Source organism: Solanum stenotomum, unplaced genomic scaffold (genome assembly GCF_019186545.1).
Source record: "Solanum stenotomum isolate F172 unplaced genomic scaffold, ASM1918654v1 scaffold22251, whole genome shotgun sequence".
Lineage (NCBI taxonomy): Eukaryota > Viridiplantae > Streptophyta > Magnoliopsida > Solanales > Solanaceae > Solanum > Solanum stenotomum.
Window position 1 is genome coordinate 23,427 of NW_026026924.1, and position 25,042 is coordinate 48,468.

General features: G+C 35.9%; 4 protein-coding genes across 4 annotated transcripts in view; 3 read left to right on the plus strand and 1 right to left on the minus strand.

Moving 5' to 3' along the window:
- The first annotated feature begins 354 nt into the window (after positions 1-354).
- LOC125851107 (uncharacterized) lies at positions 355-3,914 on the plus strand. Its single transcript, XM_049530898.1, has 6 exons — positions 355-779; positions 896-992; positions 1,080-1,367; positions 1,986-2,093; positions 3,051-3,263; positions 3,807-3,914. Exons 1-6 carry the CDS (start codon positions 370-372, stop codon positions 3,912-3,914), a joined length of 1,224 nt encoding a protein of 407 aa, XP_049386855.1. The 5' UTR covers positions 355-369.
- Positions 3,915-20,942: 17,028 nt separating this feature from the next.
- LOC125851108 (uncharacterized mitochondrial protein AtMg01250-like) lies at positions 20,943-21,417 on the minus strand. The gene is made up of 2 exons (XM_049530899.1): positions 21,299-21,417; positions 20,943-21,195 (listed from the first exon to the last, which is right to left on the minus strand). Exons 1-2 carry the CDS (start codon positions 21,415-21,417, stop codon positions 20,943-20,945), a joined length of 372 nt encoding a protein of 123 aa, XP_049386856.1.
- A 507-nt stretch (positions 21,418-21,924) lies between these two features.
- The window catches only part of LOC125851110 (uncharacterized), a 7,541-nt gene continuing 4,423 nt past the window's right edge, over positions 21,925-25,042 (plus strand). The window contains exon 1 of the mRNA XM_049530901.1: positions 21,925-22,028. The gene's annotated coding sequence lies outside the window, so the exon portion shown is untranslated. The remainder of the gene's footprint in view (positions 22,029-25,042) is intronic.
- On the plus strand, positions 23,884-24,471 carry LOC125851109 (uncharacterized). The gene has a single exon (XM_049530900.1). The coding sequence runs from the start codon at positions 23,884-23,886 to the stop codon at positions 24,469-24,471; it is 588 nt and encodes a 195-aa protein (XP_049386857.1).

A 25,042-nucleotide genomic window follows, 5' to 3' on the forward strand; every position in this document is an offset into this window, starting at 1 on the left:
TTATTTAATTTGTTCCTCTAAAAAACTGTCATGTTTGTTTCCAGTGTGCTTTTAATTCTGGATTTTCTTCCTCAAAAAATTCTGACTTCTCATAAAAAAAATTCTTAGACTTAATTGCTTGACTATCAGATATTTTTGGGTTGCATTTTGGTTACGTTTGGAATTTGTTGGAGAGAAGTAGAGCATGACTATTAATTGCTTGTTGCTTAGCAACTTCAATTGGTTTAAAAGAAATATTGTGGTTGCAAGTTGCAATGTAATGATCTGATCAATCTTTCCTAGTTGCAATGTAAAATTTTCTTTTCTTTTCCTTCTCTAGTTTGGAAATGTATGGGCCTATGCAATTTGAAAGTTATTTTTCTTGTAGATATGACGCGAGACAGAGGTAGAGGTAACACAACTCGTGCAAGCAAGACCTTAATTACAGGTCAAGGTAGCACAAGTCAAGTTAATATGCCTACTGTTCCCATTCCCATAACTAATTCACATCAAGGTGGTATCAATTCTTCTGCTGGACCAGATCAAAATAACCAATTTCAAACATTAGCTCATACTAGTTCGCCTCTTGTTCAAACATCAGCTCATGGTAGTACTCCATTTGTTAATTTTGAAACACCTCCTGTAATATCTAATCAGAGCAATGCAATAGGCGAAAGTGCGTCTACTCAAAGAAATGTGATAAGGGAGGCGACTACATCTAGCCAGAACAACACAATAGATGAAGGTGAGGGTAATAATAATTTTGGACAGCAGACACTTGTTTTTATTTCTCATTCCGGGTAAGTTTGTACTTGCACTATTGCTATTTATATACTGTAATTTTTTCATTATAGACTTCATATAATATTTTTCAATTTTTTTCCAATTTGGAACCTTCAAATATTTGCTCTACCAGGATATGTGAGTCTTTCAAGAGTGAACTTGATCCTAATGGAATTAATTGGAAAAGTGTCTCACAAGAAATAAAAGATTTTTATCGCGGAGAATTCAAGGTATATATTTCACCATTTTAATAAAAAAAATTACATCACTTTTGAAGGTTTGTATACTAATGTTGCTTACTTATAAAATTATTTTAGAAACAATTTTATTGGAATACTTCCATTGATAGTCAAGTGAAGATACTATGGCGTAAGAAGGCAATGAGAAGGTACAGTGATTTTATTTCTTGCATAAAAAAGGAAGCAATTCGGCCAAAATATGTTCCAGAAGAAACATGGGAAAGTTGGATGAGATTTTGGAAAGATCCCAAGGTTATTGAAAAGTCAAAAATAAATTCAAAAAACCGTTGTGGTGGTCAGAATGTTGTTGCAAAGGGGACTCACACGGGAGGCTCTATTACTATTGGAGAGCATCGCAAGAGACTTGTAAGTATATTTCGCACACCTTTAATTTACTTTATATGCATAATATATAGTAGTAATGAGCTCTAACTGTGAATATGAATAGTAGTACATAATAACGTATTAAGCAGACATCTCATATAATTTTGTGTGCGCTAGGCAGTGTCTTGGTTTTTGAACAAATGAAGCACTCAAGCAACATATAAACTCTCCCTATTATTGATAACACTATGTTGCTATAATTGTATGGGACTTCGTTTTTACTTATTTGGTTGTCATGTACACTTGTAGTGATGGGTTTGTTTTACCACACAATAAATGTTTTAGACTCTAAATTGGGTGTTTATAGTAAGGGAGAGTTGATTGAGCATAATGACTCATATTCTACTTAGGAGAATGTTGGCTGAATTGGTCCAAAAGTATGTGAATTCCTTCTCTGTTATGCATAATCTTAAACCTTCAGGATGTTAAATTTTTGAAGTTGCATTGCAGGCCACTTTTATTGAGAAAAAAGGGTTGACTGCCCTATTTTCTAGAGTGTGTTTGTAGTTTGTGAGCTCTTTTTTATACTATCATATATTACACCATATAATTCTTTCATATTTTCACATTTTCATATGTTTTAAAAAATATTCTTGATAGGCTATTGAAAAGGGTCGAGATCCAACACCGATTGAGTTACATTTGCATGTCCATACACATGGTCATGATGGAAAATCTTTTGTTGGTGAACGAGCTCGAAATGTACTTGTAAGTCAAATTCTCTATAATTACATTCACTTTATATATCCGTTGGTGGAAAAATTATGTAATCATTTTATTTTTTCAGTTAACGGTCTCTCTCTCGATTTTTCTCCACATTTTTTATCAAAGAATAATAGGTATATATGTTGTGTATACAACTACTTGTTATTTGGACATCATAATAGTTGAATTGCTTTAGTGATTCATACAATGTTGTAAGCACAAAAACTTTCTATCCTGCATGAAGAACCCCACTAAAAATCTTGGCAAATGCAAGGAAACATTTATCTGGGTCACTATTTCTGCTGTCATCCATAATTAGTAGTGGAAGGAAGGCTAGGCCTATGTTTGTGCAATTTTATTTGGTCTAACAACCAACATATTCTAATTCACAAAAGCAACAGTAGCATTATATCCATATCAGGTCCAGCACGCTTGATTTGGGACACGTTGATTGCAACACGCTTCATTTCTTACGCCCCATATGTGAAAGATAATTCTGCTGTGATTGTCCATAGAAATGCTTTGCTTACTTTTCCAACAGCCTTTCTAGCAATTCTATTCCTCCATTCATTTATATCTTGCTGAACTATATTTACTTGAAGCCACTTCATTATTTTTGTTAGACATGCTTGAGAGAAAGCACATTTGAAGAATAAATGCTCTATATTCTCGTCTTTGCTTCCACACAGTTCACATTTCATATCAATGATCAAATTCATTGCCTTCAGTCTTTCTTTGGTTAGTAATCTTCCATGCATAGCTAACCAACATGTGAATTGATACTTAGGGATACTGTTGTTGTTCCATACCACTCTCCAGAATGGCCATTCCTCTCCATGTCCCCTTCTCCATGTATAGCCACTCTTGACAGTGTATTTCCCTGCTCGTTTAAGCCACCCATTCTGAATATATCCAGATGCATATGTTCTTGTGCAATTTATTCTTGAGCCACTTTGGCAGGTTTATCAAGCTACTGTGGAAGCTGATGGAGACAAGGGGATGCTTGAGAAAGTTATAAAGTCTTTCAATTTGTCTATACCTCCCCGCGAACTTCAAAAAGAGGATCCTAAATATGTACTTCAATCTGTTATGAGTCATTGGCTTCCATTGTCCGATACCATATTGTATATTGCTGTCAAACACATGTTTGATCATATATCTGCTCAGTCTTCCGTATATCTCGGCTGCTTCCAAAGCGAGAACTCTTGGATATATATGTCACAATAAATACATTAAGTTGTACGTTCTCTGTGGGCAAAAAGAAGAGCAACATGTATTTTAGAAAAACTTGAATATGCAAACAAAAAGCTATCTAAGCTATCGGCATAAACTTAATTTGACTTATTGTTATTATTGTGATTTGGCTTATTGTTATTGTTGTGGTTGTTATTAATGAATTTCACTGATTATTATTGTCTTTTACAGGAAAAGTATCTAGAAATATTATAGAATCAAACACAAACTCAATCTGATGTTGATCAATTGCAAGCATATTATCATGCCGTATGAGGGGAAAATAAAAGAAGGATATATGGTCTTGGAGTGCAAGATAAATCATTTTATGGGATGAATCTTTGTGCCTCAGCTTCTGGAACTGATGTTTCATTCTTAGTACCATGTACGAATGCTCAAACAATAGCAATATAAAATTTGGATGACTTTATGACACGATTGATTCCTTCACTGACTGATAAAATGCTTCTTATACTTTTTTAGCGTTTGATTTCTTCAACCTCATCTCAGCCAAACACGCATATGACTCTTGTAACTTCTACTCCAGCTAATGTTGATGAGACTCATGCATCAGTTTCGGATGAAGATTAATGTGGTTCGCCAATCTCTCTTAGTTTTGTCAGAAAGCTATTATTTTTGTTGCAAATACTTTTAGTTTTTTTGCTTGGAAATTATTGTTGGGGTTGTTTTAAACTTGGTGATGCACTCTGTAGTTTGTTATGTGTTTTGGATCTTGTAGAATAATAGTTTCTATGAATTAAGTTAATTTTGCAACTTTATAAATTTAATAGGATTTGCAATAATAAAATGTATAAAATGTAACGGCAACGGAATTAGCGACTGATTTGCTACAATATTTTTGTCGCTATAAGAAGATAGAAATATAAAAAGTAATGCCGACAGACTTAGCAACGGTTTTGTAACAATATTTTTGTAGCTACAAGAAAGGTAGAAATGTATAAAAAGTAATAGCGACGGAATTAATGACAAATTTTCGGTCGTTAGTACAATGACACAATGGAATAACTTATAGAATTAACGACAAAAATTACAAATATAACGACAGTTTTTTTGGTCGTTAATTTTAACAATGGAAGAGATTCGTCGCTCATCGTCGCTAAACTTACGACGGATTTGAATTTTTATTGCTAAATTGTTAGCTACGCGCATAATACCGACATATGACTTTTCGTCGCTATTCCATTGCTAAACCAAAATAGCGACGGAATAAGCTATTTAGCGACGAATTTCGTCCGTCGGTAAAAACAATTTTTTTTGTAGTGATTATCCACAAATTTCGTGAAAAAATCAGCAAGATAATAGTCATCGAAGGACTCCAAATCAATTTTACATTTAGGAGAGCTACTAGCAAGAGAGCTGATATCTACGTACCTTATTGAAATATCTCGTACGAGATGTTCATTCGGCCTAACAACTTCTGGACCATCAAAAGGAGCTAGAAACAATACTCGAGGTGCAATTGATTTTATCTCCCCAAGTTTAATGTTGTGGGGACTTTCATTGAGCACCTGGCTGGTTACTTAAGGTGGTAAATTGTCATTTCCACAGATGTTTGTGTCGGACACCTTAGCAACTACAAGTGTAGACTGATGTTCATCATGGACACTAGCATTAGGATCATGGAAGTTGCGGCTCGCTGTTGTACATGAAATTTCAGCGAATACTAGATCCTTGCTCATGACAGAAAGTTCCTATACCAAGGCAGTTGTTGATTTGGATCTCCCGTTTTGAGTAGTTACTATATTGTCTAAAGCCGCTAGACTAGTCATACCTCCATTAGTGAAATCCCAAGCATCTACAATGTGATACTTCACAGGCAATTTATCAAACACATGGTCCTCTTTCCAGGTTTGAATTTCATAGGCAGAGTTAAACACAAATGACGTCTGAAAACTGCTTGGAGTAGTTGTCCGCTCTACCGGATATACTCTGGTTTGGTGGCTAAAACGTTGAGTAAATTTCTTCTTGAAATGCACCCAAACGAAAAATTGCTTGTTGCAAAACAACTAATCGAACCATGTTAGAGCTTTACCCTCAAGGTAGAAGAAGGAACAGGTAGCCAATACTCCTCGGCGAAGCCAACTCCTCGGCGAAGCCAAGGAAGACAAAGTACCGCTCCGCTCGATAAAGCCAACCCTCTGGATTGTCGGTGAGTACGAAAATGAAAGCTCTAATGTAACAAACTCGAAATTTTCACTATATTAATAAGAACTAAAACGCGATTACAATACTCAAACCACGGAAATACAATGGAAATATTGAAAAAACAAGTAACTAAGATGGAGATAAGAATAAAGGTGAGAAGTTTAGACTCTAGAAGAAGAGGAGAGGACAAACATTTCTTCAATACACAAAAACTCTTCTTTCCAACTCATTTTCCCTTCTAACCAAATGCTTATTAGGCCCGAATCCTAAATAAAACACTCCAATATTTTACTTGGCTCAATCTCATTCACCACTTCTAACTCATAGGCCTTTATAGAGCTAGCTTGGTTCATGACATTCGCCATAAATTTAATTTTATGCAAGATTTTAAGAAAATCATGTAGCTTCTATGATCATGCAACCCAAAGCCCTTGACATCATAAGAAAGTTTAAGAATAAGCATGTAAGGATCTTGGTTAAACAAAATGAATTGATATGTAAAAGTATAAAACGATTTTATGTTTATATTGATAAAGAAGAATGGATGCTTGAGTAGCTCTGCTAAAGTTAACCTCATGAACACTATGCTACAACGATGCATACATCGTCTACTTCATATATATGGGGATATCTTCAACAAATCCGATTCTTTGAAGATTGTGAATAGAATTTCTACTGAGTTGTGTATTGTGATACAATAATAGTATCTTATTATTGTATTTCAGTATATTTCCTTATAGTTCGCTTGAATTTCTATATTTTGACATAAACTTTTTTTTGGCCAAATTTTTGCATTTCCCCCTTAGATTTTGCATTAGTTATGTATTGTTTCGAAGGTACAAATATATATTTGATGTTTGTATCTTTTTATTTAATGATATATTTGTGTGTTTTTTTAAGTGTCTTTACTTCGCATCTAATTTAATTTTTTTTCAGTAAATTTACCACTAGACAGTGTCTAGTGGCATTTATTAAACATAAAAAATATCAATAGGAATAAGTGCAAGCAAGGGGGGCTAGGCATTACCTTATTAATCCTAATGAAGTACCTAACATCTACTAGGTAACAAGCATGAAGAAAATAAGAGTTACAGGGAACTAAGTATTTTCTGATCACCATAGAGTTTGTAATACACTTCATGAGGATATTACAATTGAGGATGCTTAAATAATGTAAAAATATGTCAATCAAGAAGAAAGTTGAGTTATCAGTCTCAAACTTTCTATTACAAACGCATGAATTAAAAAAGATTGATTGTCCATCAAAAGTAACTTGAAGTATATTTCTTTTGTCTTCTTCTTCAAACCTATCCAACAACACTTGATAATTCATACTTTCTTTGTGGATTTATTGGATCTTGTTGAACCTATTGATATTGTCAAATGGTTTTGCTTTGCCTGTCGCATCGGTATGTGTCTTGGAACAAACTCCTCCGTCATTTTACCGTCCCAACTATGTTGCCTTCCACGTGTCTTCTTTTTGTTTTTGTTGCTTCCACTTCTTTGTTGCCCAGGTGATATATCTCTCATTCCCTAGCCACTCTATCAATGCATATGTTCAACATATCTTCCTCATCTTCATCAAGAGAATTCTTGCTCAAATCAAGAATAGTGTCTTCCTCATCTTCATTAAGAGAATCCTCGCCCAAATCAATTGTATTTGACACTAAGGCACTTGACTCATTCTTCTTTGCAATCACACATTTAGGCACAAATACGGGAGCTTCTAGACTTAATTTGCTATTCAAAGTAGGTGGTGAGACCTGCTTTTCTTGGATCAAATCGTTGTCATTCTTTGTTAACTTTACTTGTTTTCCAGTAGTCTTCGATAAGCATCAAAGCTATTCGAACATAATAGGTTTCTTGAGGCATTACTAATATCTTGCCTCTTCTCACTGTCATGAAAATTTTCAGTCGCACCCTTATCACTACATGTAGAATTATTTTGACTAGTCGGAAAAAGGCTCCGATTACTAGTTTAATTTTTGTGTGCAACCAGTGTCCAATTTTTAGTTGCATTCTTGGTTTCAGCTTGCAAAACATGTTGCCCAGAATTTTCAGCATTTTCAACATTAGATGTATCCATTAGTTTGTGTCCTGAATCCTTTATTTTTTGGCCTGAACCAACTCGCGGCGCATCAACCCCAACTCTTGGCATTCCCCCTTGTTTTTGGTAGTTGTTTGAATACCAATATTACTTGTAACAACATCCATTGAGTGTGCACGATTTTGCTTAGAAGTGACAACAACCAATTGTCGATCTAAAGAATTAACTTTACTTTGATCAACATCTACAACCAATCTTTTTTCATTTAGTATTTCTCTTGCATCACCTTGATACTTTTCACTATTGATAGTACCTTTTGAAACAACTTCAATGATATCATCAATTTGTTTGTTATTTTGATTTCTTTTCGAGATTAAACGATAACTATCTTCATCATGACCTTGATGCCTACAATAATTGCAATATAAAGGTAGATTATCGTATACAATCTCCTGAAAAACCTCGATCAACTTACCAGATTTTCCATCCACAAACTGCAATCTTATACGATTTGGAAGTTTTTCCATAAGATCAAGTATAACCTTGACCTTAGCTGTGCTAGGTCTTGACTTGAGTTGAGTAGCTTTATCTATAGCTATTGGTTTCCCAACCGCCGATGCTATAGACAACAAAGACTTATTTGCAAACAAATCTGGAGATAAGTTCGGTAAAGAAATCCAAACCACAACTAACGTCGTTTCCTTTTTAGGATTATATCCAATGGACCATGGAAAATTCTACATTGGTGCTTCTCTCCATTGTAGAGAAGATAATTAACTGAGCGAGATAAAGCTAGTACATAATCTTCATATTGATCAAATTTCAACAAAATTTGTCTGGGAGCAAGTAAGCCAATTAAACAATTGCCTTAGTACCAAGATGTTTCGTTAAAATTAACCTTAATACCTTCAAATCTGGCGCACCATGGGATAATTTAAACACCGCTGCTTGATGCAATCCCTCATCAATCATAAAGTCTTGCCTTTCCTCTACTGAAAACGTGATAGTAGGTTCTCCAAGAATTATTTTGATTGATTTTGTGATTGTTTTTGAGTTAATTAGGACAAATTGTTTAGAATTTATAGTATTAGAATTGAAAATAGTGGTGTATGTGGTGATTTGGGGTGGTGGGGCGGGCTGGACAACCTCAAAAGAAAGTCGTCCAATGGCCATAGCAACCATGAGAGCTGCGCAACTGTTGGCTAGGAAGGAAACCCTAGGTCAACCGTTTTTTTGATTGAGAATATTGGGTAAAAGCAAAACCAATTTGTTTTTTCCTTCGCATCTAATTTTATGATGCCTATAAATCAATAATTTAATCTTATATATTTGTGGTTGTAACCTTGTTTGACTGTAATTTTTGGTTATGTACCTATATTTATCTCATGTATTTGTATTGTTTATGTCATTATATATATTTGTGTATTTTTTATATTTCATTTTGATTGTATTCATTTCACAATGATATAGATTGTAGTCATTGACAAACAAATACAATTGTATAAATTATACTTATTGTATGAACCAATACAAACAATACACACATCTTACAATAACGAAAAATCATCTATGAAGTATGAATATAAAGTTATAGTTGCACTGTTAATTACTCTCTCTATTTCAAATAAATTATTGTTGAGACAATTTTCATTTTTCAAATTAACTTAATTGTTCAATTTTTAAGATTATTTTTAGAATATTTTTTCAATTTTACCCTTCATTAGTTAGTATTGGAAATAATTATTAATTAATGTCTAGTTATTTCAATCATAAATTTGACAATAATTAATAAGGATAAAAATATAAAATTATGCCTATTTTATGTCTTAATCTTCTTTTCTTAAAAAATGTAAAATACCTCAACAATTCAATCAATTTGAAATTGAGGGAGTGACTATTTTGTTAAGCCAAATGAAAGTTTTGTTGGAACTTGAAAGTGCACTATTTTTTGTCAAAGAAAGGAGTAATGATTAGCTATTTTATTAAGCCCAATGAAAGTTTGAAGATAGTATTGACTAGAATTTGGCTAGAAAATTTTTAAAATGTATAATGTCTTTTTTATTTTAACATAATTTTGTTTTAGTTAAAATGTATTAAAGTTAAAAGAATAAAAATGTTTAAAAAAGTAAAATAATATAGGTAAAATATCATTCTGGCCAAAATGATTTTTCCAATATCATCTGTTCAACATTTTTTCATATATATACTAAATACAAAAGTCCGGACTCAATATATATTATTTTATTTATTTTAATTTTATAATTTTATTATTAATTATTTTTATAATATTTTAAACATACCTTTTAAATAATATATGTGACACATTTAATATTTTGAGGGTCATAATTTACAAGCAGTCACAATAAACCTAAAATGAATAAACTATCCTTGAACTTGATAGAAATTTCTGGGAAGCATACACACCACCCGAGACGTGGGTGTTTATTCTCTTATATATTAGTAGTGGATATTGTAAGAGGGTCTCCACGAGGTAGTGGTAAGGTCTGCGTACACTTTACCCTCCCCAGACCCCACTTTGTGGGATTTCACTGGGTATGTTGTTGTTGTTGTATATTGTAAGAGGGAGTTTGAAAGCACGTGCGTAGCAATGGCATTTTTGAAAAAAATACTAATTATTTTTTAAAATTTTTATTTTAATCTAATTAGTGTAATATCTTTTTGTGCGCGTGCTTATCTTTTAGCTAGCGTTTGGCCGTAGATTTCCAAATATTCTTGGCAAATATTATTTGGGTGAAAATTTGGGTGAAATTTCACCATGTGTTTGGCCATAGTATTTGTGAACTATATTTCACTTTTTAGAAAAATATGATTTATACCCATAAGTTTTAAAAACTATCAAAACTAACCATAAGTTTGTATTACAAGTCAATTGTATCTTTGTTGCAACAAATAACAAGTAGTTTCCATGCCACTAGAGCAATGTGGTAGTTTGGAGTGAGTGCAACAACCATCATTTCATACATCGTGAAGTAGACAAAGCACATGACTTTGTTACCTTGAGCCGATTGTTCATCATTTTCATTAACATCCATATCATCACTTTCATATTCACTGAATATTTCATCACTACTTTGGTGTTCACGTAAAAAAATATGTAATACAACGCAAACAACTACTATAGAGGGTGTTTTTGTAAAAGATAAAAGTTTANTTTATAAATATATTGGACATTAGTAGTGATCTTATTGGACCATTGATAGTCATTCATAGACTCTTTTATAATATAAGTAATATATTAGTAGTGGATATTGTAAGAGGGAGTTTGAAAGCACGTGCGTAGCAATGGCATTTTTGAAAAAAATACTAATTATTTTTAAAATTTTTTATTTTAATCTTATTAGTGTAATATCTTTTTGTGCGCGGGCTTATCTTTTAATATATAGTGCTTATCTTTTTTAGGTAAATTTCATGTCACAACTTTGTATGTTAGTTTTCGTCCAGGCTATTCACCAATATCATTGGTATAATAGGTATGCAATGTTTTTCATTTATTTATTGGCATCTGCCTTTTTTCTTTGATTTTGTTTTCCATAATTTCTTATATTTAATTAGTATTTTTTACTATTGTCTTAAATTATATAGTATTAGTTTTCGATGTAAAAATATTTCCGTATCCTTTGATATTTATGTGAGAACAAAAGAAATTATTGGAAGCACGAAATCAAGAAAAGTCACCTGAAATATTATTGTTGTGATTTTAAAATTATTAATGTATATTATATTTATAACATTATAAGTAAGGAACGAATAACATAAAAAAGAAACAAAACTAATGTATAGATTATGTACAAATACTATAATGTTTTCGCCATGTCTGATATTTCAAGGCAAGTTTAAGGGATAGTTATGTAATTTACTAAAAGAAATATAATACTTTGATTGGGTGTCTCAACCTTGTCCACTCGCAAAAAATCAAGAAAAAAGAAGTCTTTCTTGTTCCTCCTCTCCGGCAGGTCACCGCCGTAAAGTCCGCCCCTCTCCGCCGTGTCGCTACCACTTGACTGATGGAAGATCTGGTGTTTGCAGAGAAGGTTTGGGTTTTATTTGATGTAGATCTATTTGATTGTGTTTTATCTCATCTTCGACCAACTTTTGACGATTTTCAGATCAAACAAATGAATCCATTGGTACTTTGGTAAGATAAATCCTTTGATTCCTCTCTTTTGTATAAAAATGTTTATTTACTTAAAAGAACAACTCTTTTCCTTCTTCGGGTTAACCAAGCTTTCCAAATGCTTCAAGATTTACTGGCTTAACTCAGGAAAATCAACATGCCTTCAGGACGATTCTTGTAGTTTTTCCTTTTATTTTAAAGAAAGATTGCACCTTTGTTGCTTACAAAAAAGATTTGACTTTTTTGATGCAGAATCCAGATGGGGATCTAATAATAGACTATTGCAGCTTTGTTGCTTCCAAAGAAAAAATGACTTTTTGGATGCAGAGTGATCTAATAGACCTTGTCTATCTCATCTTCAATCAGCTTTTGACAATCCGTCATGAAGCCGTTGGTACTTTGCTATTAAATCTTTGCTCATTAGTTTAAACAGAGTTAAAAGAACAGACAATTTCTTAATATTAATAACAACCAAATAATTTGGAGTTTTATGTCTTCTAGAACCTCCAACCCAGCAAGGCCTAAATCTGAAAGCTTGCAGCTTTGGACAGTTCTGGAGAATCAGGAACTGTTCCTGAAAACTAGATCTTTCTGAAGTTTTGATAGAGCAAATAGAAGAGGGGTAAGCCTAGCATATCAAGCGGTGATCATGAGGTTAGTTTTATGCAAATCAGCCTTTTTTCTCTTCTTATATAAGGCATTTATTATTAGACAAAAAAAAAAATCTGGAATATTTAAAAAAGAAAACAGAAGTAAGATGATAATTCTCTATAATGTCTCTTGCCTTTATAAGAAATCTAACTTTAATTCTATGTCATTTACATCATCCCTTTCCCCAAAAAAATTGAAGTTATATAGACATCTATATTTTACAGTTGTAATTGTTATGTCCTCCAATGGAGGTTCAATCTAATTGATCTATAGAGAAATGGGAAGAAGAACAATGAAAATAAAATTGTGTATAGTATTGAATGAGCTCATGAGAGCACTTTACAAATACATATAGACACTAACCGACCTACTCTGCTAAATAGCTTAGCTGTTACTATTAGTTGTAACTAACTTGGTTTACTAACTAACTATTCTGCCACATCAGCTAATTAGTTCTGTATCATCTATATCTCCAACACCCCCCCTCAAGCTGTATGGTGCAAATAGATTGTACACACCAAGCTTGGACAATAGAAAATCACGTTGAGTCCTTCCCAACCCCTTTGACAATACATTTGTCGGTTTCAATCTGGAAGGTACATGATCTGTTTGAAAAAGACCCTCTTGTATCTTCTCTCGAATGAAATGACAATCTATTTTTATGTGTTTTGTCCTCTCATGATAGATGGGGTTGGCAACAATTTTAAGTGCAGCTTTGTTGTCGCAATACAACTTTACTGTCAATTCTAACTCTATCTTCAACTCTTTATACAACCCTACTAGCTATACAACTTCAGCCATCACATTAGCCATACTCCTATACTCAGCTTCAATTGAGCTTTTAGAAATTGTATTCTGTTTCTTTGATTTCCATGAGATCAGAGAGTCTCCAATTTTCACCACAAAGCCGCTTATAGATCTCCTGGTCATGCGGCAAGTAGCCCAGTCAGCATCACAATACATTGTGAGTTGTTTTGAGACTTTAGAAGACAACATAATACCCAAAGCTGGTGCATTCTTCAAGTATCTGACCACCCTCAAAGCACCAGCCATGTGAAACCTCTTTGGCTTATGCATGAACTGCCTTGTCATCTTAGTAAAGATACAACAATTTGCCAACTAATTTCTTATAACTTGTGGGATCAACAAACACCTTATCTTCATGTGTTCCTTGAGAATCACAATGTATGTCAAAATCCAGGCTCCAATCTCTGATTAACCTCCAAGGGAGTGCTTACGGGCTTGGTCCATGCAAGACCAAAATTTGAGATGAGATCCAAAGCAAATTTCCTTTGGCTCATCATTATGCCTTTCCTTGTTTCTTGCTATTTCAAGACTAAGGAAGTATGTCATCTCCCCCAAATCCTTGATCTTGAAATGAGTCCTACTCTGTAGGATGAGCTTGGCTTCCTAAAACATCTTGGAGCAGGAACCAATGATCAAAAGATCATCTACATAGACCAAGATAAGAACTAGATCAAAACCAGAGCCTTTACTAAATAAGGAATAGTCATGGTGCTCTGAGCATAGCCAGAACCTATAAGGGCCTCACACAATTTCAAGCTCCATTGTCTGGATGCTTGTTTCAAACCATATATGGATTTCTAGAGTTTACAAACCTTGGACAACTCCCCCTTGCTGAGGAGACCAGGAGGATGAATCATGTAAACATCCTCAACCAAATCACCCTGTAGTAGAGCATTGAAAGCATCCATTTGATATAAGCTCCAACCATACATAGCAGCCAAGGAAAGACCAACCCTGACAGTGGCCATTTTGACAACAGGGGAGAATATCTCCAAATCACCCTATAGTAGAGCATTGAAAACATCCATTTGATATAAGCTCCAACCATACATAGTAGCCGAGGAAAGAACAACCCTGACAGTGGCCATTTTGACAACAGGGGAGAATGTCTCCTGATAGTCTAGCTCCTCTTTTGTGTGTGTAACCTTTAGCCACTATACGAGCCTTGTACCTCTCAACCTCCCCCTAAGCATTGAACTTCACTTTATAGACCCACCTGCAAGCCTTCTTACCCGGAGGCAGAACAAGGCTCAAGTATGGTTATCATGCAAAGCATGCAGCTCCTGATCCATAGCTTGAATCTAGTGAGGGCTCTGCATAGCCTCCTCATAGGAAGCAGGTTCCCTCTCAACAGAGAAGTTGCATAAGAGTGAAAATAAGGAGTGGATATAGAGTTATAAGACATATAGGCAGATATAGGATAAGCAGTAGAACATAATGAGGAGAAGGAAAGACACTATGTTCGGAGTTATAAGACATATAGGCAGATTTAGGATGAGCAGAACATAATACAGAACATAATGAGGAGAAGGAAATACACTATGTTCAAAGTCATGTAACAACCTGGAGGCTTAGGTGGTCTAGTAGACCTCCAATGTGGTACCTCAGGGACCTCAAGGCAAGGTACAACAATAGGTGGATCCTGAGAGAGTATCTGAAAGGAAACTGATGGATCCTGAGTAGGAGATGATGGAGATAACTCAGATTCTGCAACTGGAGCCTAAGTAGGGGATGATGGAAGGATGTGGTCTGAAGTAGTAACAGAAATGGGAACACCATATAGAAACACCCATTCTGCTGGGTGTGGAGGCACAAGAGCTCTGATGAACAATGCCTGCGTTTCTAAATAATTCATACAATAAGAATTACTTAATTCTGGACCATTGTCTTTTTTGAAAACCTTGACAAAACAATCAAATTGTCCGTGTATTAGATTGAGAAAATCCTTCAAGATCATACATCACTCTTCATCTCAAGGAGAAAAATCTAGACCATTCTACTACAATCATCCAATAAGGTAAGGAAGCACCTATTTCCATCATAAGTAGGGGTTCTATATAGACCCAAAACAGCACCATGGATCAAATCAAACACTTTATTATTACTAGTACTTTGAGGGAAGGGCAATCTAGTTCGTTTTGCCAAAGGGCAAATAGTGAATGAGAGTTTCTTGTCATTAAGAGATATATGTTGTACGATGTGCATATTCTGCAGAATTCTGTAAGGGATGTGTCCTAGTCTTCTATGCCACAGGTCAGCCGCATCCACCATACTCAAAGCAGTTGAGGGAGCACTGTGTGGCCAATATTATAAGCCATTCTCTAGGCTACCTATCCCCTTTACCTCCCCATGTGAAGGTCCTGTAGTAGACAAAAATTAGGATAAAATAACCTGCAGCATCTCAGTTCTCGTGTCAACTTAGAACAGTAAGTTGTAATTAAAATCTGGAATGTATAAAACATGAGATAGACCTCCTTGTGCCAGTTTAGACTTCCCAATGAGAGCAATAGGAATTTGTTGTCCATTAGGCAGGTGAGCCCTTTTGGATTCATTATGAGACAAGTTCTGAACCTCAGAAAGCAATTTAGAAGTGGATATTATATGATTAGTTGCCCCTGTGTCGACTATCCATCTGGATCCTACTGAATCACTTATTACATCACTATTGATAATACCTGCAGTATCAGTTGAGTGGGATCTAGATAGGGTGGAGTGAGTGTTGCCTTTGTTGAAGTGTTGCATTATCGGGTCATACTGTCCTTCAGTGAAAACCATGTTGACTCCACCTCCTCCATGTCCATGAATATCTACAGTAGCCTGAGAACCACTGCCATATCCTTGTGGTCTAGAATAACCTGCAGACGTGTGAGAAGGTCCATGAAAGCCAATTGATGATTCGCTAGCATTACCTCCTATGTTGCCATGTCCACCTGACCTGTCACTCTCACCTGCATTACCATGGCTTTGACTAAAGATAAGTTTCCAAAGTGGGGGATATGTCCTGCTGCAGGGGCGGATCTACGTGGGGGTTTGTAGGTTCGGATGAACCTAGTAGCTTTTCCATAGATCCTAATATTTGTATTAGAAAATTAAATAAATATGTATGTATATTAACTTGTGAACCCCTTAACAAAAATGATTGATGGCTCAGTGGTAAGGACGGGGGGCTGTGCCAGGCTTAGAGTTGTGGGTTCGAACCTCATTATCTACAAAAGTTTCTCTTTTTTTTTTTTTAAAGGAAGCATGCTTTGCAATACTTTTTTCTTTTGTCCTAAAATTTAGAATCCCCTAACTCCTAATCTTGGCTTCGCCTTTGGTCTTGCATTAGGTCCATAATAATCAGGGGTAAGCATTGGTGGATTATAGGATGGAGCAGGAACATTGTACTGCACATTATATGCTCATTCCTTCTTCTTGCCTTTGAACCAAGGAGAATATGCTATGAGTTGATAACAGTCATCCTTCACGTGGTCTTTTGATCTTGCAATGATCACATTGTGCATTAGGATTTTGTACTTAGATTTTTGTGGTGGATGTTTAGCAGTCCAAAGAGCAGTGATATCATTCCCTTCCATCATGGTCTTCATCCCCATGGAACTGTGATCCACAACATTCTCTTGCTTTTCTTCTTCCACCATCATTGCATAAGCCTGATTGAGAGTTAGTTCAGAGGTTTTCATGAGGATTTGTCTCCTTGCCTGACAATGAGACTCATTTAATCCGCTGAGAAATTGAATACACCTTTGTTGTTGCAGGTGTTCAACATAATCCTTTGATTTTGGGCACTCACAATTCGGAAATATTATCATCGCATCATAATATGCCCAAAGTTCCTTCAACCTTGTAAAGTAAACTGACACAGAATCAATCCTCTGTGCAATGGTAGATTCTCATACGATTAACCTTATCAAAACATTCCTTTAGATTCTCGCAAACAAGATATGCATGAGACACATATACTATTCCACCCAAGAGATTGGGAGCTAGTGTGTTCTTGAAGCTCGCCTTCTTGCATGTCCCTGTGACAAAATCTAATTTCCTCTTAGATGCAAAGCAATTCACATTGACCTCCACCATAACCCATAATTTCCGACCCTGTCAACTGAATAGGAACAATTACAGAAATTTGGAATGTCCAATGGATGCAAGTAAAGAGGATGTGTGTAAGGAATGGTAAGCTCTAACGCCATTATCGTCGATTCAAGCTAGAAAACGAAATTGAGTAATTGAAATCCTGAACATAAGCAACTTCAACCATTGATCATCACTGCAAAATTATAACTTGGATTACCTGTGGCTCTGATACCATGTTAAGTTTTCAATGGAGGTTCACAGTGATTGGTCTAGAGAGAAATGGGAAGAACAATGAAATAAAATTGTGTATAGTATTGAATGAGCTCATCAGAGCAGTTTACAAATACATATAGACACTAAACGACCTACTCTGCTAACTAGCTCAGCTGTTGCTATTAGTTGTAACTAACTCGGTTTACTATATCTCTAAATCTCCAATAGTAATGTTTTCCTACCTTGCCCTCAAAGCATCTGTGATATCTTTCTGATGAAACTGTCTAGAAATTCAAAAAAGGAATTGTATTCCAAAACTTTTCTGCTCCTTTATCTTGTGTTCAAGCCAGGTTGCTAGTTCATGTTTCACGTCCTCAAGTATCACCCAATGGACTCTATAAATTTGTGAATTTGCAATGCAATAACAAGGGGTCGTTTAGTATGCTGGACAAGCATAAATAGTCCAGAGATAAAAATGTAGTACAATATTATCCTTTGTTTGGTTACTAATCATGGGATAAGTTAGTGGTTATAATACATCATCAATTGCATTCACCAGCTCAAATATACCACATAAATCTTCCCCTGATTCATCGATGTTACATAGAAATTCGCAGCCCGCCTTCAGAGGAAACAATGGGGTTGCTTCCACCAGGGATAACACTCCAAATTATCAGCTGAGCTTGAATTTAGACGGTTTTAGAAGGTTATCTGTTTTTTGTTTTGAGAAGAAAAAAAGAAGAAGAGATTATCTGTTTAGAACAGTCGAAACAATAATAGAGAAACAAGTCAATGGGACGGGTACAGTTTACAGAGTGACGAGTTAAATAAGACATAACCATATGAACAAGATATTATTCTCGAAGCCTAATAAGAAATTTGCAAACTCAGTCAATAGGAACAAATATAAAATTGGAGGAGGCAGAAACTCCATCTTCTTCCCGAGATCTAGGTCCAACTCAGGTTAATCCTGTATTTGATGATGTTGGTGATTGTGAAATTCCACGGGAAGATCTTGTCATTTGCAAGAGGATTGGTCTTGCTAAGCCTTTGGTTGTCCTGACTGAAGTGAATGACAAATGTGGAAGTTTCTACCTAAAGCTTGTCATGGAGGAATGAATAGAGTGGATATCTGCAGGTTTAATATTTTTGTTGGAGATTACTCAGTTGCTTGGTTAATATAGTTGAAAAGAATAAGGGCCTCAACACACCACTCATCTCCATTTACAGTCATGCAATCAAAGCTTCATCCACTTAATCATTTGCTTACGGATTTAAGTTATATACACTTGCAATGTGAAAATCTTTTTATGCTATCAGTGACCTTTAACTTGTGATAGCATCTTAGTTACTATCTTTATCAGATTACTGGTTAATGCTTATCAAGAGGTTACCTGTAATTCCCTAATAAGAGACGTGATTGTGTAAATATCTTTGTCAGTGCATAGAACTTGAACTTTTTGCTTATACATCTAGATTTTCTATTATGGTATATCTCTTTAGGAGTAATCATAATTCTGTTAATCTAGTCTATTTATTTATATATAAATATGTTGCAAGATATCCACAAAATGGGATGATAATAGTTGGACTGTCTGTAGGTATGCAATATTGTGGGTTACTCTAAAGAGTGTTTTCTGGTCTCATTTTCAGGTTCCCATGGAGAGTTTTACCATGCAGATTTGAATGGCACTGTAAGTGATTTTATTTCAAATATTCCTAGGAACTTTTTGTTTTTTCTTCCCATTCATTAATTGTTACTAGCCATGTAATCAGGATCAAACATGTGGCTTCGAGTCCTGAGTTGTCAGTGTGTTCTTTTTTATATATCCTTTATAGCTAGCCATTTCATCATATACCAAATTCTAATGTCTACTTGTGTAGTACTAAAATATTTTGTTATTATTAAGTGAAAGTTTTGGTGTTGATGTACTTGAGATTATTGAATATTGAATGCTTTTGCTGGTGAATCTGTCTAAACAGGAGGTTGCTGTAAAGAAGTTCCTTGATAAGAATTTGGCAGGTGCGGCCTTGGCTGAGTTTTAACGAGAGGTTTGGATTCTGCACTGTTATACTTTTATATTATTTGATGCCTGCATTGAAGTTTAGAAATCCAAGGAGTATTAGAAACATGTCCTGGTTTCCAGTGCTTCTACGAAATTTTTAGTACGAAATTTTTAAAAGAGGTTGCACTAGCGTAGTCCCAAAAACCTTTGCCCTGTCATTGTCTGGTTGTGTCAAATCACTTCTAGAAATGTACTCCGTCAATGTCTTTTAAGATAGATCTACAAACCTGGTTTACCATAGGGAAGATTAACTAGTTCTGTGATTTTTTTATTTACGGGAGTATGCTGGCATAACCTTTTCTTAGCATTATCACGTTCTTTGTGGTGGAGTCCATTGAAGTTGTAAGAATTACCTTTGGTCCGTTTTCAAGAATCTTGGATTGTCTGGCCACAAAGCTATACATGCTGACATAGTTCTATCTGAAGACATAGTTTAAGATGTTAATTTTGACTCGTGTGTTATATTAGTGCCAACATGAATCCATAATAGCAGTAATCAATTCTCCCTCTCATTTTTCGTTTATCCTATCGTTAACTCTCAAAATGTCTGACTGTCAGAAATTCTGTGATTTTTCAAATTGGTCAGGCTTTATTGACCCTGAGATGGAATCTGCTCGCGCGGGGGGCGGGGGGCTCATGAAATCTAATATTTTGTTATGCCAAAAATTTTAGAAATATGAAGAGAACATTAGAATATTGGGTTTGATAGTTGTGAAGTACCAACTTGAAAAGAGTGTCATAAAAATTGGAATGAAGTACTTAAAATGATATTTTCTTCAACTCTTTTTTTTATTTTTTAAAAAAACTGGTAACTTGTATTCTTCAGCATTAAGGGCTATGCAGGCCACTCCAAAAGTGTTAGTTTCATAGGAACAAAACAACAACAAAAAAAGAAAACAGGACTACTTACAAGGCTCCTATGAAATCCACTAGTTGAATTTCTTCTTTTATGTTCATTTCTTTACACCAAAAACGTTAAGTGGTAATTACTTTCCACTTAATCTTATCTATAGTGCATTCTTTCCCTACAAAATTCTCTGATTTATCTCCTTCCAAATGATCCACCAGATCCAAGCTGGTAATGTTTTCCACAACGTCCTCTGGCTCTTACTACCTCCCCTTCTGACCCAACAACTTAGTAGGTCTACTGTCTGTTCTAGCATAATCCAATTTAGGCTAGCTAAGTTGGTGAATAGAGCACATACTTGTGTTGTTACTTTGCAGTGGAGGAACATATGATTGTTGGGTTTTTTTTTTTTTTTTTTTTTTTTTGAACTTGGTAACTTGTATTATATCACAAAACAATACATGGGTTGTATTGAAACATGTGATTGTTGGTTTCTAGAGCCTCTTTTCAAAGATAACATCTTGAGGCAATAATTCTTCCCCTCTTTTGAAGTTTATCATGTGTCAGGCAAGCTCTCTTGGTTACCAACCAGAATAACTCTGATATGACAAAGTTATTCCTGCGCTGCTTCACAAAAGATTATTGTGTCATCAGCATACAATAAATGAGTCATATCTATCACCTCATTAACCCTGTTTTTGATTATGAAACCCCTAATCCAGTTGTTTAGAGAAGCTCTCCTCATCAAACTATCCAACCCTTCCATAGCAATGATAAACAGGAAAGGGGACAAAGGGTCTCCTTGTCTAAGTCCTCTTGTAGCAGGAAACAAACCTACAGGTTCTCCATTTACCAAAATGGAGAACCTGTAGGTTTTAATACAGAACTCAATCCACTTGAGCCATGTAGGGCCAAAACCTATATGTCTTAAGAGTGTTGATCAGGAAGTCCCAATCAAGATGGTCATACGCTTTTTCGATATCCAGTTTGCACATTACCCCTGGCACATCTACTCTAATCCTAGTATCAATACATTCACTAGCAATTAGAGCGACATCCATTAGTTGTCTCCCTTCAATGAAAGCCATTTGATTTTTGTTGACTAGCTTTTCTATCACCTTCTTCAGCCTTTCTGCCAACACTTAGGCAATTATTTTATAAACTAGCTTTTCTATCACCTTCTTCAGCCTTTCTGCCAACACTTTCGCAATTATTTTATAAACCCCGGTAATGAGACTGATTGGTCTGAAGTCTCTTAGATCATTTGGCCCCACTTTCTTAGGAATTAGAGCCATAAAGGTGGCATTGAAACTCTTCTCAAAACTTTAGCGACAATGAAAGTTTTGGAAGGTCTGCACCAGATCTTCCTTTATAATTTCCCAGAATGCCTGAAAAAAGGCCATGGTTTAACCATCTGGCCCTATTTTCTTCAATTCTATTAATAGAGAGGTTGATTTACCATTCTATTTGTATGTGAAATAGTTTCACCAAGCATCTTTCTCGTCTGTAATGCCTAATAATGACACATGCATAAATATTTTTCTTTTCGAACATGACTTTTGTATCTTCCTTGTTTCATTCTAATCGTCAGTTTCATTTATTTTAATACTGGGTTTAAGTCATTCGACATCACTAGATGGAACTCGAGCAAGTCTGAATGGTATGAATGGGTTGAAAGAAGCAGAAAGAAGATGACGAGGTCAGTTATGAGCAAGAAAGCTATGGAATGGGTATGTTTCTGCCTGAGAGAGGCTTCAAAGGAGCACAAAAAGGAGACGAGAAGATGGAAACTAGCAGATAGAGAGGCAGAGCTTTTTTGTACTAAGAAGCAAAATGAATATGGGAAATTTATGAGCGTGATAACCTTAAATAGTGGTGGAAGGTCGGGCTTAATCATACCGGAACTTGCATTAAATGCAGGGTGGGTGGATATTGCATTAAAGATTGAGAGATTCATTAAATGTCAGCAAAGAGAGAAGGAACATTCTTTCTCAAGGGTGACGGAGGATAAATACTCTTATGCTGAGGCTGTCCAACAGACTAAATGGGGGAGCAGTAATTTAAGAAGAGCCGAGATGAACACCAAGAAAGGAAGCATTCTGATTACTAAGCCAGTGAATATTAAGGAGGAAGATCTCCTCAAGAGATGTCTTATATGATATTGCACTGTAGGCAAGAAGGAGAAACCAACTCTGGCGGATATCAGGAGCTGGTCCTCAACAAACTGGAAAAAGGTCTTTGGAGTCAACATATATGAATTGAACAGCGAAATGTTCCTTTTCGAATTCCCCAATAGATACATGGCAGAATTGATCATCCAAGGCCAATGGAGGTGGAAGAGTAGCATATTTCATCTAGATTGGTGGAGTCCAACAACAGGGTGCACTCCTAGCCCCTCAACTGTGCGTGAAACTTGGATTATAGTAGTGGGGATACCATTGCATTTGTGGTCTAGGAAGGTCTTCCAAGAAATTGGGGATCTGTGTGGAGGTTGGATTGAGACAGAAGAAGAAACCGAGCTAAAAAACCACCTGAAGTGGGCAAGGATTCTGGTGAAAAACGGGAGAAACCTTCCGAAAGAGGTCTCTGTCGCTTGTGATGGAATTACATATTTTTTTCCAATTTGGGCAGAAAGCAAACCTAGATTTGAAATAAGGTCCGAAAGTGGAGGCATAGTCGCCGGGGAAGATGAGGTCCTTTGCCCAGGGAATGGATTTATCCAGAGGTCTGATGGCGTAAACATCTGTGTCATAGTACCAAAATCCCATCCTTTTAGGGATTTTAGTACGTCGAAGCACGTGGGCTGTACTTCGACAGCTGGAAAGACAATGGGGAATGGAGCACGTGAGAGGCATGTGAGTTTTTTAAATGAGAGGGCTGAACTGGGCCCATCAGGAAAGCCCAAGAAGAATAACAATTTTAAATGGCCCTGATTTTGCAGCACATGTCATTTTTAATAATGATTTACAAGGGACAAAGCTCGGTTGCACAGAAACCCATAAATTGGCTGGTGACATAACAACCTTGCACGTGTCCAATTCAGGCAAAGGAAAGCAGAACATGAACACAAAAGTCGTGACAGAGCTGCTGGAGGAAGAAATCAGGGGAGATTTGATGATAACGGGAGAGGAAGAACCTAACTCCATAGATAGGGGAGATGATAGAGAAATTACAAAGTCAGGGGAGACTGGGCTAGCAATACAGAGCTCAAACACAGAAATAGTTAATTGGCAGATGGAGGAACCTATACCAATTATGGTGCAACAACAACAAATGGCTCAAGATGTAGATAAAGCGAATTCAACATGGGTACAACAGAACTTGATAAAACTGGGGAAAATCTTTGGGATCGATTTCCAAGGGCATGAAGAGGAGGCAACAGAGTTACTGCTACAAATAGACAGTTGCAGACAAGTCAGGAGAATGGAGCAAGATACAAAAGTTAAGAAACTCAGGATCAAGGGTGCACAAGAGCTTAAAAGTCTTGTAGCCTTTGATGTAAAATTTAAAAGTTCTGGGAGTAGGAATAAGGGGAGGAACACAATTTTCAACACATGATGAAGTTTAAGCTAATATCATGGAATGTTAGGGGATTAAACGATAGGGAGAAGAGAAGGGTTGTACATAGTTTGTTGTCTAGATGGAGAGCAGATATAGTTTGTCTCCAAGAAACAAAAATTGAAGGGGATATTTCAGAGATGATAAAGCAGATTTGGGGAGGCAGGTGGATTAGATATGCCTGTCTAGAAGCAAGTGGAACAAGAGGAGGTATCTTATTGATGTGGGATGCGAGGGCATGGATGGGGGAGGTCTTGGAAATTGGTTCTTACACAATTACTTGTAAGTTTGAATCACAAACCCAGAATTTTAGCTGCCATATATCTGGAGTGTATGCTCCTAACTGTTACAAGGAAAGGAAACTTGTATGGGAAGAATTGAGCTCAGTAAGGGGGCTGATGGAGGGACCCTGGGCAATGTGTGGGGACTTCAATGTATCTAGGTACATATCTGAGAAGAAGAACTGCAACAGAAGAACTAAGGGAATGAGAGAGTTTTCTGATTTCATAGAGGACATGGAATTAGTTGACATGCAATTAGAAGATGCTGCATACAGACCAACAGGAGGCAGCCTCCTGAATTGATAAAATCATGATTTCTAAAGAATGGGATGATACCTTCAACAATTTGAGACAGATTCCTCTTCAAAGGCTGGGCTCAGATCATATACCAATAGCTTTGATTACTGGTTGCTGGGAGAGGAATAAAAGCTACTTCAAGTTTGAAAATTGGTGGCTGCAGTCAGAAGGATTTGTAGATAGAGTTAGAGAGTGGTGGAGCTCCTTCAGTTACACAGGAAGACTTGATTATGTTTTGGCATGCAAACTTAAAGCACTGAAACTTAAGCTAAAGGAATGGAAACAAGAAGAGGGTGGAAATCTGGGCAGTCAAAGAAGGAGATTGTTAGAGCAGTTAGCAGAATTAGATACAGAAAGGGTAAATAGAACTCTCACTGTGGAGGAAACGACAAAAAAGGCTGCAGTCTTACTTGAGTATGAAGAGCTAGTCAAGAAAGAGGAAGTTTCATGGAGACAGAAATCAAGAGTACTATGGTTGAAGGAGGGAGACAAGAACACCAAATTCTTCCACAAAATGGCAAATGCTCACAGGAGATATAACAATATAGATCAACTCATGATACAAGGAGAGGTTACT